The 14,956-nt window shown below is 48.1% G+C and overlaps 1 protein-coding gene across 1 annotated transcript in view; it reads left to right on the top strand.

Annotated features, from left to right (window-relative positions):
• ADAM19 (ADAM metallopeptidase domain 19) overlaps nt 1-13,389 on the top strand; it is an 84,156-nt gene extending 70,767 nt beyond the window's left edge. Inside the window, exons 17-23 of the mRNA XM_039249452.1 lie at nt 594-671; nt 818-926; nt 1,992-2,136; nt 2,954-3,038; nt 3,362-3,586; nt 8,902-9,054; nt 9,818-13,389. Coding sequence (XP_039105383.1) covers nt 594-671; nt 818-926; nt 1,992-2,136; nt 2,954-3,038; nt 3,362-3,586; nt 8,902-9,054; nt 9,818-9,871 — 849 coding nt within the window. The 3' untranslated portion in view covers nt 9,872-13,389. The remainder of the gene's footprint in view (nt 1-593; nt 672-817; nt 927-1,991; nt 2,137-2,953; nt 3,039-3,361; nt 3,587-8,901; nt 9,055-9,817) is intronic.
• The last annotated feature ends 1,567 nt before the right edge of the window (nt 13,390-14,956 follow it).

The raw sequence follows: 14,956 nt of genomic DNA on the forward strand, positions 1-14,956 counted from the left end.
CAGAGAATTGTGTAAAGATTAAATGAGATAATACCTGTAAGCCACTTAGAAGGGCTTGCTGTTATCACTTTTGTCCTCATCATGAATTATTACATGATTTAAAACATGAACTAGACTCTTGTCCAGAAGTCTGGGGAAGACAAAGGCACCTATCTCAGAGTTAACTGAGAAGGAAATTATAAAAAACATGTGGAGCATTTGGTATAGCACCTGGCAGAGTAGACTGCTGTCACCATCATTATTTTTAAGGACAATATTAAAATTAGTGCATATTAATAGATACTTAAGTAATTAACATATAACCAACATATTAATATAGAATGTAATAACATGTATTTATTAAGTGAAATATAATGTCTTAATTATATAATATTTGTTATTTCTCCCTCATCACAAGAAAAATAGCAGAATTTAGCTAACTATCATCCCGTCCTTGGCCTTTTAGGTCATTTTCAATTTTTCAGTGTAATAAATAACCTGAAGTGAGTTGCATTTTTGAGTCCCATATGTCCCAAGTGTAAAACCCCCATCTCCTGACTGCTAACCAGGGTCCCTTCTGTAGCACTGACAGTCTGGTTTCCTCCTTGCTACAGATTTGCTTCGAGGGACAGTGCAGGAACACCTCGTTCTTTGAAACAGAAGGCTGTGGGAAGAAGTGCAATGGCCATGGGGTACGTGTGCCCGGGAGATTCAGGGGCTCCCTGGCACTGATGTCCATGGGGAAGGGGGCAGGCCGGGGCGGTGGGGGTGGGGGGGTGGGGGGGGAGTGGGGGGAGCTCTCCAGGTTGCTGACACCTGTGCCCTTCCATTGCTTCAGGTCTGCAACAACAACCAGAACTGCCACTGCTTCCCGGGCTGGGCCCCACCCTTCTGCAACACCCCTGGCCAGGGGGGCAGCATTGACAGTGGGCCTATGCCCCCTGAGAGTAAGTGCCTGGCCTGCGCAGGGCCTCTGCCTACTTTTGTGAGCTGGGGTAGGTGGCCTGTTGTAGAGAAAGAATGAGTCAACTCCGTTATCCTGATTTTGTAGATGAGGGAACACAAAAGAAGGGCCAAGTGGGAGAGTGGCTGGGGCTGGCAGCCTGGTGTGGGGCCCATATCAGTTGCTCTTTTTCTATCATTTCTACTGAGAAGGGCGACACTGCTTGGTTGAGAGAGAGACTAAGACAGATCATAGGTTATTGAATGATCTTGTCTAGTTTTGGACAGTGGGTGGCAACCAGTCCTTCTCAGCCACATAAAAATAATCATGAACCTGGGGCACATTATAATGGTTCAGATTCCCTGGATGAACAAGCTTCATATGGAGAAACTAGAAAAATGTACTGCAGTTTTTAGTGTAAATCACGGAGATTTTAGCCCTATGGCTTCCAAGCTTTTTTTTTTTTTAATAGCGAAGTATTTTTATTTGAACAAAATCTTTTAGAGAAGAAACTCTGGTTAGAAAACAGACAAAAGTAGTATGTCACTAGTATATATATATACACCAGTAGGCAATATATATATATGTATATATTGTTCATTTAAATTTGTAATTTGTGACATTTGAGGTAGCTTTGATGAAACCAAATATGAAATTGTGGGTCATCTGTGGGACTTTTAGTCTTAGATCAGTCTCAGCCTCTCAGCATTTGAGGCTGGTTACTTTGTGTCCAGAAAAACCATGATTCAGGCTAAAAGCTAGTGGTAAATAATAATAGGGCTTGAACTCCTGGCCTCAAAAGGAACTCTTAAATTAAACAGAAGTGTCTGGAAAAGCTTCACTGTAAGGTCTGCACAAAGGAAGTTGACCTGGCTGTTTAAGCTAATATTAGTGGTTTCCCAGGGGTACATAATGTATGTGTGTTTATTATACTTCTTAAGTTAAAATAAATAATACAAATTAAGTGCAAATCAAATATCTGAAGAAGAATGAGGAATACTGTATTTGAACTCCACTGCTGCAACCCAAACAGCTTCTAAATTTCTCACTTGGGTTCTCTTTCTGGAAGGTGTTGGTCCTGTGATAGCCGGAGTGTTCACGGCCATATTTGTGCTGGCATTCCTTATGGTGATGTACCACTGCTGTAAACAGAACAACAAACTGGGCCAACTCAAGCCCTTAGCCCTCCCTTCCAAGTTGAGGCAACAGTTCAGGTATGATGGGATGCCATGAAGGACTTGGGTCCACTTATGAATCATAAAGCTTTCTGTAGGCAGAACCCAGTTTAAAAAAAACAGCAACAACAAAACTGGTGGTAGTGGGTCTAATTCAGAGAAGGCAAATGAGCAGTACATGCCGCCATCTTCCCTTCTGCCTTGCTTCACCAACGTGCCAAACATTACTAGTTGATCTTACTCTAAATATGCTCTACTGGTTGTCACTTCAGAATCCTTTTCATCAGACTGCCCCTAACCAATTCAAGTTAGAATATAAAATGAAATCTATTTGCCATCCTTTTTGTAATTGATTTGTTTTGCATTTTAAAGGGCAGAAAACTGAGGCAACAGAGACGACTGACTAGTCTAAGTCAGTCATGGGGATATCAACTCAAGACAAAGACTTTTTTCCCCCAGTGATTCATTTCTTTGCCTGGGGAGGTGTAGTTTTTGAGTTTTCTATTAAATTATACTTGTTCTGGAAGTATTTAAAATCCCAAGTCTTTCTGGATATATGCCTGAAAGGAATTGGTTGATGGCTGGTGACATCCTTGTGTCTCCTTGAGGGAGAAAGTTCTTAAAAGGGTAAAGAGAAGGTGCTGAGGAAAACTCTTGTTTTCTAAGGGGCAACTCTTTGCATGAGAGCTCTCCACTGGCCACACAGTGTCTCCATATGTAAGGAGTGTTCACTTCTCCAGAGAAGACTTGGGGGAGATTGAGCTGCTTGCTGGGTGGTTCTGGGCCAGAGGGAACTCAGGCACTGACCCTTGATGAACATTTCGCCTTTTCCTTCTCCCCCATCCCTTGTTACTAGCTGTCCCTTCAGGGTGTCTCAGAACAGTGGAACTGGCCATGCCAATCCAACGTTTAAGTTGCAGACGCCCCAGGGCAAGCGAAAGGTAAGGGCTTTGTACCATTGAATTTTGCTGCTTTTCCTTTAGACCTCAGTACCCTGCTGGATTTTCCTAAGGGCCTCTGTGGGCCTATGGGATTGGTAATAAAAGCCGAACTTGGCTTGAGAGAAATTCAGTTGGTTCTGACATCCCCTAATGACTTTAAAGATTATACCTGACCTCTGGAACCCCGGGATTTGGCAGGTCAGCATGCCTCCCTTTGGCCTCTGGCCTTCTCAGCCAGACACACAGGGACACCCTTCCTTGAGTTTTTTTTCAGTATATTGAGGGTTCCTGTTTCTCAGGCATTTCTTGTCTTACGCATACAGGTGACCAACACCCCTGAAACCCTACGAAAGCCCTCCCAGCCTCCTCCTCGGCCCCCTCCAGACTATCTTCGTGGTGGATCCCCACCTGCACCATTGCCAGTGCACCTCAGCAGGGCTGCTAGGAACTCCCCAGGGGCTGGGTCCCCAGTGGAGAGGAAGGAGTCATCCAGGAGGCCTCCTCCGAGCCGGCCAGTGCCCCCTGCGCCAAATTGCATCCTCTCCCAGGTAAGGAGAATCTTGGCAACCCTGTTTTCAAGGCCAGTGTTTTCACTGGCAGCAGGGAATGACAGAGGCTGTGAAGATGCAGCTCTCTGAGTCACGAGAGACCGCCTCCCCTGCGTTCTGGTGAATGCAGGGGGCACACAGAGGGTGAGAGCGGTGAGCTTGGGGAAGTTTATTTACTCCCCAGGCAGCCCCTAAACTACAGAGGATCTTCTTCCTGGTTGGCCTGTTTCCTGACAAGCCCCTCCCCACCCAGTGCCCACAATGAACTTCTTTCAGTTCCCTGTGCTCTCTTCTCTTTGTCTTTGCAGATGCTTTGTCTTCTGACTGGCACACTCTTTGCTCCTTCTGCACGGCCAGCCCCGTTCATCTTCAGACCTCCTCCTAGGTGCCACTGTCCACCCCCCACCAGAAGCCCTCTCTGACCCCCAAGCCCCAGACCTCTCTCATCACAGTATTTTGGTGCCCCTGTACCTCTCTCATCACAGTATTTATTCCACCAAATTGAACTCTCCACTAGTTGGGAAGTCTTACTGAGGGATGCTAATTCGAGGGCAGGTCAAGGGCAGGGGCCCCTGGAAGGTGTGAGTCATCCAGCCAGCAGCCTGTTCACCTGGCCTGTCTGTGCCTGTCTTGCAGAAGTTCCCACGGCATAGACACAAATCTTTCCCCGGCAGTGGCCGGGCATGGTACCTTCCAGAGCTGTCCCGTGTGTTCTGGTGTGACCCTTCAAGCGGGGCAGAGGACCTGTTTATTTCCCTCCTGGGACTGCTCTCCTTGGGCTCCGCTGGGACCCTGGCTGACCCTGGGGGTTTGGCACCGGCGCTGGTTCCCTGGGACACAGGGCAGGATCGTAGTTCCACAGAGCTGAGAGCATCAGGTTTGGGTCTCTGCTGATGTGAAGCTGCCTGTCTCCCATTTTTCCCCATCTGAGTCAAGGGTGGGATGGAAAATATCCACGCAGAAAGGCAGGGGAAAGATGGGCAGCAAGAGGAGAGGGAAGGAGGGAGAGGAGGGAGAGGTCAGAAATGAGGAGGGGAGGTGGCGAGTGCGTTCGTCAGCTGGAGAGACCCTAACCAAGTCCCCCTGCCCCCCTGACTGGGGCCTTAAGCAGCAGAAAGTTATTTCCCCACAGTTCTGGAGGCTAGAAACCCAAGATCAGGGGCCCGTAGGGTTGGTTGGTTTTGGTCTGCAGATGACCCCCTTCTCCCGTGCCTTCTGTTGATCCTTCCTTTGTGCCCCAATGTCTCTGTCCAAACTTGCTCTTCTCACAGGGACACCAGTCAGACTGGATTAAGGCCCATAGTAATGGCTTCATGTTAACTTAGTTGCCTCTTTAAAGTCCCTGTCTCCAAATACAGTCACATTCTGAGGTCCTGGGGCTTAGGGCTGCAACATATGAATTTGTAAGTGGAAGAGGTAGCATCTGAACCCGGGTCTGACTCCAAACCCCTCACTACCCTGTGTGCCAGGCCCTGGCTTAGGCCCTGGGGTTCCCCAGGCTGAATGGGACATCAGCCTATCTTGGGGACATTCACAGTCCAGATCTCAGCTCCACCATTCCTAGTTAGGTGGTCGGAGCCCCCTGGAGAGGTGGTGGTGACGCTTTGTAACCTCTTCTATGCCCTGCAAATATTTAGGAGCTTCTACTCTATACCAGGCACTGGCGGGCAAAGCAGATCCCTGCCTCCCAGGGCCCATATTCTGCTGGGGAAGAGACTCAGATATGTGTAGTTACAATGGTGATCGATGCTATAATGGAGAGGTTCAGGCTGCCCAGAAAGAATTATAGCAGGACTTGATCTACTCTGAGAAATCTAGGAAAGTTTCCCTGAGGAGATAACATTTGAAGTGAGAGCGGAGGGATGAGCAGGAGTTAGCAGACTCTGAGAGTTGAGACAGGAGAGTTTTCATGGTCCAAGGTCCTACTGATAGGAGGTTTTATGATGGTGGAGAGCATAGCAGAAGGAAGGAGCACCAAGGTCATGGCCTTGGGGCCTGAGGAGTGAGATGAGGCCAGAGAATCAGGAGGGACCAGACTGTGCCCCAGGCTTTGGTCAGGGCTTTGCTCTGCATTCCGTGGGAAGGCGGCAGTGGTGGGCATGGACATGATCCACTTTGCCATTTACAAGGATTGCTCTTTGGCTACCTTCAGGCAGGAGGAGAGTGCAGTACCTGGGAGGGGGCCATAGATCCTTCTGGGGCTGTTAATCTATTTCATGCCCCAGGTGGAGATTACAAAAGTGTGCTTGCTTTGTAGTTATTCCTCTAATTGTATACCTATGAGTCACATTTTTGTATGTATATTATACTTCCACTTTACAAAACTGGTTTAAAAAAACAAAGAGTTCACTCTCGCAGCAGGGTGAATCACTGATCAGAGAGGCTGAGACTTGGGGCATGGACATACTAGCCAGAAGGTTTAACTGCTACCCAGAGGAGAGGTGATGGTGGCCTGGCACTGGGGAGTGGCAGGGGTGCTGGACTGAAATTGATGGGAGATGTGTAGAAGAGAAAATAGGGGAACAGTTACCAATGCCCGCAGAGTCCGGCTTGTGCAGCTTGGGTTATGGCGGTGCCTCCCCCTGAGCGAGGAAGAGAGCGGTGAGCCCGAGCGACTCAGAGACTGTTTCTGCCTCTGGAAAAGCAGTGCTTGCTGAGGCCCCTGGTAGAGCTGAGTGGGGTCCCTGCAGTGTGGCCAGTGGCAGAATGCTGCTCTGGGAGGCCCAGTGTCGCCAGGCCTATAAGTCCTGCCCAGATACCCCCCAGATACCCGCGCCTCCCCCTCCGCACCCCCAGCCCCGGTTGCTCATTTTGCACAGCAAGCAGCTAGGGAACACAGCAGTTCCCCACAGCAGCCTGACATCTGCTCCCAGCTGTCGCTTCCCCCAGAAGGTCTCTGTCCTGGCCTCCAGCAGCCGCTGCCATTTGGCAGCTGTCTGGCTGGAAGGGTGGGGCATTGCATTGTCCTTCAGGGAAGGGATGGAGTTGGAGAACATGGCCTTTTGGTCACAGAATCTGCTATTCTTCTATTCTTTGAGCTTTAATTCTGCTCTCAGGTTTCTAATGGGTGTGAAGCTTCTTTCAAAAAATCCTATTTCTGTGATTTGTTCCTGCCCTCTCTGTATGCTTGCCTTTTGGCCATTTTTAGGCTTGCTAGTGACCTCAGAAAGGGGAACAATCAAGGGCTGAAAGCACTGGAATTCCCAGTGCTTGGATTTGGCTTCTCTCTTACATCTCACTTCTTAGTGATCTGTGAGTGGTGGCATGGTCCGTTCTGTAAAAAAAAAAAAAAAAAAAAAAAAAAAAAAAATTTTGTGGTGCCTGGCTGGCTCAGTCGGTTAAGTGTCCGACTTCAGCTCAGGTCACGATCTCACGGTTTGTGGGTTCAAGCCCTATGTCGGGCTCTGTGCTGACAACTAGCTCAGAGCCTGGAGCCTGCTTCAGATTCTGCGTCTCCATCTCTCTGAGACCCTCCTCTGCTCATGCTGTCTCTATCTCTCTCTCTCAAAAATAAATAAAATATTAAAAAATACATATATTTTTTTTTGATCGCAGAAGAAATAGATAGTTATTTTAAGAATCTTGGGGCGCCTGGGTGGCTCAGTTGGTTGAGCGTCCGACTTTGGCTCAGGTCGTGATCTCACAGCTCATAGGTTCGAGCCCCACATCAGGCTCTGTGCTGACTGCCAGCTCAGAGCCTGGAGCCTGTTTCAGATTCTATGTCTCCTTCTCTCTCTGACCCTTCCCTGCTCATGCTGTCTCTCTCTCTCAGAAATAAATAAAACATTAAAAAAAAATTAAAAAAAAAGAATTTTGACTAGCTCAGAAATTTATTTGTTCAACTAATATGTGTTGAGCGCTTACTGTGTACTAGGCACTGTTCTAGAAGCTTGAGCTCTGTCAGCGAACCAAATAGAGAAGGACCTCTACCCCTGTTTCTGGCCTCGTGGGGGGTGGAAAGCCAGAAAATAAGAAATAAGGAAGTTGTATAGTATGTTGGAAAGGGGTAAGTGATATATTCCCCTTCTAAAAAAAGCAAAAGGGGGAGACTAGAATAAAAGTCTGGAAATGCTGAATGCCAGGCTTGGCGGGCGGTGGGGGGGTTGTAATTTTAAATAAGGTGGTCAGGAAAGACCTTATTGAGAAGGTGACAAAACATAAAGGTAATTATGAAAGCACAAAGGAAAGAATCCCATTAATTGTGCCACCCACAGAAAACTAATAGAAAAAATTTTTTTTCTATCTGCTCAAGTAATACACATATATGGTCTTGTTAAAAAAAAGGTGAATGTTCCCTCTGGTCGACCCCTCTCCCCACTCACACCCCAACCTCTGTTGTCAATTTGGTATGTATCCTTTCTGACTTTCTTCTGTGCATTTATGTTTATGTTCATGGTGGCAGTGGGGGCGGGGGGAGGCACTTATTTTATGTAAACTGTCCTCTACAACTTGAATTGACTCTTGATCATTTTCAACCTCGGCTTTTATACCCTACTTTATTTTTTTAAAACACTATATTTGTTACTATATAACTTTACTAACCTATTGATGGAAATTTTGGTTGTTTGTGATTTCTTTTGCTGTCACAGACAGTGTTGCAAGGAACATCCTCGCAATTTCATTTTTGTGCTCCTTTGTAGATAGTAGGACATAGAATTATCAGATTGGAGAGTGACCATTTCTGATTTTAAAAGATACTGCCAGCTTGATCTCCAGAAAGGCTTTTTTCCTGAGCTTGTAAACACATATGCGCTTAATTTCTTTCTAATGTTTTTTTAAGTTTATTTATTTATTTTTGAGAGAGACAGAGCGTGAGTGGGAGAGGGGCAGAGAGAGAAAGGGGGAGAGAGAAAATCCCAAGCAGCCTCCACAGTGTCAGCACAGAGCCAGATGTGGGGCTCAACTCCACAAAACCGAGAGCGTGACCTGAGCTGAAATCAAGAGTTGGACACTTAACCGACTAAGCCCCCCAGGCTCCCCCACAATTTCTTTTTAAATAGGACCATACAGGGGCACCTGTGTGGCTCAGTTGGGTAAGTGTCCGACATTGGTTCACAAGTTCAAGCCCCACGTCCAGCTCTGTTCTGTGCTTACAGCTCAGAGCCTAGAGCCTGCTTCAGATTCTGTGTCTCCCTCACTCTCTACCCCTCCTCTGCTTACATTCTCTCTCAAAAAAATCTTTAAAATTTTTTTTAAAAAAAGACCATAAAGTATATCCTTTTTCTCATCTGATTATGATCTGTAATATTTCAGGAGCATTTGCTTTCAAACAGATCCCCCTGGCCTTTGAGTGAGGCTTGTGACTTTTTCCCTAGGATGTTTCTAGGCCGCGGCCGCCGCAGAAGGCACTCCCGGCTAACCCCGTGCCAGGCCGCAAGAGCCTCCCCAGGCCAGGTGGCGCCTCCGTGCTGCGGCCCACTGCCACTGCCTCTCTTCAGTCCCGGCCTCTGGCAGCACCTGTCCCAAAGGTGAGTCTGTGGAAAGCCTCAAGGTGGAAGCTGGAGTCAGAGGGCTTCAGGGGGCAAGAGTGTGTTTGGGAAAACAGACTGATTCATGCTCCATTTTGCAGGGATGAATTTCCAGAACAAAAGCCAAGGACCAAACCTTAGTGTTTCCTGCATGACTATCCCTTAACTTAGGGTTAGACTTTTTCTCTTTCATATAAAAGGTGATGCTTAGGAGCCTGAACTATGGTGCCTTCAAACCTGGATCTGCAACTGGCCAGCCGAATGGGCCTGAGCAAATCATTCCTGAGTTGCAGTTTCCTTCTCTGGAAAAAGGCAATAAGAAGCAGCAGTAGTCAGCGTCATCAGGCCACTGCGAAAGTCAAGGCAGTTAGTTTATATAAACTGCTGGCTAGCAATAGGCTATTTACAAATGGTCTGTCTTCTTCCCTCTTCGCTGGAGCTGACATGTTCTCAAGCTGCCAGTTCTGGAAGTTGGGACAGAGGGGAGGAGGCGAGGAAGCTGGCCAACTGCCCTCTGTTCCCACCAGGCCTGGGAGATCTGTGGACTGAGCTGCAGCTCAGGTTGGGGGCACCACCTCACCTCTCACTGGAGGGTTGATAGTCTGGATGCACAGACACCATGACATACGTCTACAGGAAACCATTCCTAGCTGATGGTCTGTCTATCCTACCGACCTCTCAAAAGCAAGAGGACTGCTTCCGTTGACCGCCCTGGTCAGCATTTAGCTGATCTCTCTCTCCCTCCTTTTCTTTCTTTCCACAGTTTCCTGAATACAGATCACAGAGGGCTGGGGGGATGATTGGCCCGAAGATCTAGACCCCTCTAAAGGGGCCTCTTCCTTTCCTTGAGGACTCTGAACCCCCAAAAGGAACTGTGGCCACAGAACCTGGAAAAAGCATGTCTGGCCACCTCCAAGCTCCTCCTCCCCTCTCTCCCTCCTCCCAGAACCACCGCATCTCCGAAAATCTCCTTCTTGACTCAGTGCCTCCTCGGCTTCTGGGAGGCCCAGAGAGACTACTGTCCAATGACATCAAAGTGTTGTTTTGTGCAATATACTGCCCCGGGGAAGGGAGGGGAGAACACAGACGAAGACAAATGGAAGCTTCTCCTCCAGCCTCCCTTGGGCTGGCCCATCACCTCAGAGGTGCCAGTGGGGATGGTCTGGGCTGTATGAGCATGTAGGCCCAGCTGGGAAAAGTCCTGTTTAGCCCTTCAGCCCAAGACTTAGCTTGGAGAAGCCATCCATCCACGTCCTATGGTGGAGGGTGTGCATGAGAGCTTTCCATTTCTTCTGTCTCCCTTGAAGGTCCCAGGCCCGACAGAGGCTGGACACTTACTCATCCCTTTTAGCTCTGAGATTGAGAGGGGTCCGACCAGCCTCCACCATGGCGCTGCCCAGGGCTTGGTTCAGGCCACCAGTCCTGGCTCTGTGGCCACATGTGAACAAGTGGAGTCCACTCCCTTCCCACCACTCTAACCCCCCACCTCTCCTATTCACACGGGTCGCCCTGACTCTGACAGGTACTATTTGTGGGCAGTATAGACAGCAGAGGGAGCACCAGGCTTGGGCCTCCTCTGAGCCAATGCCAAAGGTTGTGGCTCTCGCCTCGGGATCATTCTTGGTTGCCTTTTGTTTCCTTGTCTTAACGAATGTCCAGTGACTTTGATTTCTCCCTTCAGAAATCTCTCCTTCCCCACTCAGGCCTCCCTGAGGTGTGGTGCTGCGGTGCATGGGTCTTCAGCAGTCCCAGCCTCCTGGAGACCCGGGCTTGTGACTTACAAGTGAGGGTCCTACCGCAGGGGGCGGCCACTGGATTTCCTATGTGGTTCTCAAGGATGTCGACCAGAGGAGACTCAGGCCATGGCTATGGGGGTTGGAGCTTTTTGTTCCATTGGGCTTTGTGACCTCAGCAGGGTGAGGGTGTCTTACCCTCTACTCCCTGGTGGAAATCTAAGTAAGGTCCTCAGGGATGGCAGCAAAGGGGACAGAACCCCAACCTGGCTCTAGGTCTGGCCACTGATTGGAGGCATGGTGGTTGCCCCCTGAGCGGAGAGCTGACCTGTCTCTAGGGATCTGTAGAGAAGCAGAGGTCAGCAGTCTTGACGGAACAGTCAGAGCTGGGGCCACCAGGCTTTTTTATCATTGACTTCCTTGTGTTCTTTCTTCTGCTCACTGCCTTTATCTGACCTTTACAGAAAGAACTTGGAGCAGCTGGGGAAATGCTACTGCACTGGGTACTGCCCACCTCAGAGCAAGAAGGAAGGCTATGTGGTGCTCTGGGTCTCCCGCCCCCAGAAGGGTGCTGTGCTGTCCCCACCTCCTGCCGTGAGCCGTTGTTCACGCTTGAAAACCTCAATGCAAGGAAGGAGCTTGAGCTTTTACTCCCAACCACCAACCCAGGGCCCCCTTACAGTTCTCTGCACACAACCGGTGCTCGATAGATGTTCTCGGGTTTTAGACAACTTGGAGATTTGGATTTCCCTGGGAACACACATGAGGTAGATTTAGAAAGATCTCAGGGAAATGAGGTTGTCTTCCCTCAGGTAGTCTGATATTCATGCGTCTGTCTCCCAGACAAGGGCCCTGGTTGATCCCCATAGCCAGTTTCCACCTTCCTTGCTGCCTGATTAGGTCAGGGGACAGCCTTCCATGTAATCGTGCTACTTCAAACACCCCAGGCCTCAAGGCTGGGTCCCAGAAAAGTAAAGGTGAAAACACCCTGGCAAAAAAAAAAAAAAAAAAAAATCACCTTTATGCTCACCCGCATGCTTCACAGACGTTCCTGTGGTATGTCTAGCTTTTTCCCCATGTATCAGGAGGTCAAAGGCTCTGAAGTGAAAATGCCATAGCCCTTGTGGCTGCATGAGCCTTTTGAACCTGAAACACACCCTCCCTGGAACCGTACCAGAAAGAGCCCCATGTTTTCTTGTCTTTCTGTTTTTTGTTTTCTGTTATTTTAATACCACCTCTATACCATGAAATTGTACTGTGAACTGGAAGAAGGTTGAATTGATGGAGACTTTTGGCGGCCGGTTCTGTTTACTGTTTCACTTCTGGCTGTGTCGGGGACTGGGAGTAGCCATATTGGCAGGCTGAGAGGCTGCCCAGGAGCGAGACTGACCACTGCGTGCTCCCTTTTCCCTCCTGTGCCCCTGTGCTGCTTTGAGGTGACAAATAAGAACAAACACGGCCTTAGGTTAAGAGGGACTTTATTTGAAAGGATTACTGCAAGGCAAGGCAAGGGAACTTGCATTCAGGGCAGGGCTCTGGCACTAGGGAGAATGCTCAGGTGAGCTCCTGTAAGATCTGCAAATATCTCAAAGCTCATAAAGGGGTCTTTTATTTGTTAGGATGGAGTGGACTTGGCTAGAAAGAACCACAGTTGAGGCATCCTTGCACTCAGTCTCCCTGTGGGGGGAGGGCCGTTGCACAAGGGTCGTGCCCTGGCTCAGGCTGAGGCTGGGTCCAAGGTCAGAGTCGGGTGGGGAGACGAGCCTAGCTAAAGCTTGGTGGAGTTAACCAGCCCTTTGTTCAGATGGAGCTGTACGTCAATCTTTTTAAAAGCTAACTTAGCCTGTCAGTTTTACAACCTTATAAGTGTTTTTCTTAAGAACCTGGGAGCCATCTCTGAAAAGTAAACCTCAAGGGACGCAAGGGAGCTAGCGTCCCCATCCCCTGCCCCCCTGTCTCAGTGGGAGTTTTACGCAGCAGCTGACTTGCCATCAGTTGTTTTACCCTTGTTTACTTCTCCCTATAAAAACCCTTTTCTGCCCCAGCTCTGAGACACTTGCAGATCCCATAGTATTGTGGGAGCCTCTTCTCCATACCACAGTAGCTCCTTGCTATCTCTTGCCATAATCCTTTTGAATAAAACCTCCCCTTACCTATGTCCAAATTTGTTCTTTTTTGACAAAGGAAGACTTGCATATTTTAAATGGGGGACCAGTTCTAAAGTCCGGATTGTGTTAAATGTGTATATAACAGCTCTGCTAGCTACCCAGGAAAGCCAAGGGAACGCCAACTGGAAAGGTGCCCCATCCCTAGGGAAGCTTGCTAAGAGGGGTTCTGCAGAATCCAAACCAGTGTCCCCAAAGCCACCCTTCCGTGCATCCTCTCACACCATCCGCTGTGTGTACGTATGCGTCTGGGATCTAGGGCATGTGAATTTCCTTTTTATTTAGAGATTGTTCACGGTAAACAGATCCTCTTCTCTCTTGTCCACCTATTAATTGTTTACAATTTGTACATCTATGCAAAATACTTGAATGGGCCATGGTGCCTTTTTTCCCCCCTTGTTTGTATTTAATTAAAATAAATCGTCATTTGAAATGTTGTCTGGTTTGACAATTCTTTTTTGTTGGTGTTACTCTCCCACTGCTCAGCCTGGATAGGGTCCTTCCCATGAGGACTCCTTAGAAGAGTTCCCACAGAGACCATCAGTCAGTCCACCTGTCAGGCCACAATGAAGACCCAAAGCCACAGCAAAGGGTTTTCCCACGATCAGGCGAGAAGGCTGCTTATTTTTGTACCTGGACGTAGGCTAGCCTAGTTTAATTAGGTTTGGGGTCACTAGAGGCATGAAAAGATGATCCTGGGATTCTCTGCTATGTTTCTCCTCATGCTACACCATTGCGTTTGGAGACAGCAAAGACCCTCATTGGCCTCCTCATCTTGTTGCTAAGTAACATGCACTTCAAAGAGGGGAGAGACTTGCCCAAGTTGGGTGTACCTTCTGACTTCAGAGCCCTATGTGATAACTCCCACCCATTAGTGCCTCTGAGTCCCCAGAAGGATCCCACCCTTATTCTCTCATTTGAGCCTCGGTTTTGAGGTTCTCTGAGAGAGAATCATAATAACCATGACAGAAGGTAACATTTACTGAGTACTTAAATTATGCTAGGCATTGTATGTTACTTTCTATATGAACATGACCTCATTTAATCTTCACAAAAGCCCTGGGAGGTCTTTGGCATCTGGTGATATTTTTCTGACTTCTCAGAATTTTGAGACTGCCTAAGGATATCAAATGCTTTGACTACTAAGATGGCTCCTCAGGAAATCAGCCGCACCCAAACCCTCCGCCTGCTTAACACCCATCATCTCAACCAGCCACTGGTTTAGTCTACTCTGCCAGCCAATCTCAGGGTTGATAGTAATAGATTGATCAGCAATGTAATACACAAAGCCTGGTTGGACAGACCTGGTTCAAATCCCAGCTCTGCTGCTTACTAGATGTGTGGGAATGGATAAATTCCAGAGCCCTGAGCCTCTTTTTGCTACACAGTGGGAGTAATACATACCTCATAAGTGTGATCATCCATGAAGTGCCCCATGTGAAAGCTCCCACCAGGGCCTAACCCGGGCTAAGCACTCGGAGACTGCTGACTACATCAGTTTTCGAGTTGCCCTGCTGAACATGCCAGGGTTTTGTTAAGATCTGCTCTTAATTTAGAGTTGGCTCCTGAGAGAGTTTGGGCAAAGGACTATCGGAACAGTATTGTTCCTTTATTCAATAAATGATTTTCTGAGTGCCAACTATGTGTTCAGCATTGAAAATAAGGAGCAAATAAAGACCAGCTCCCATAACGCTTATAGCCAGACAGGGGAAACAGCACAGATCACAGGAAAAGGAATGAACAAAGTAATGCCAGACTTAGTTTAGTCCTTCAGAGAGATGCACTGCCTCGTGGTTAAGACTATAGACTCAGAGCCAGATGTCAACTTTGACTCTTCCTGGCTGTGTGAACTTGGGCGATTACTTAACCTCCCTGAGACATTTTCCTCATCTATAAAATGGGGCAGAAAAACATATCTACCTTTTTTGTGAGGACTTAAAGAATTTATATAAAGCTGTTCATACTGTGCCTGGCTCCCAGTATGGGCTCAGGAATTAACAAGGG

This window comes from Hyaena hyaena, unplaced genomic scaffold (genome assembly GCF_003009895.1).
Source record: "Hyaena hyaena isolate Hyena2069 unplaced genomic scaffold, ASM300989v1 scaffold_336, whole genome shotgun sequence".
Taxonomy (NCBI): domain Eukaryota; kingdom Metazoa; phylum Chordata; class Mammalia; order Carnivora; family Hyaenidae; genus Hyaena; species Hyaena hyaena.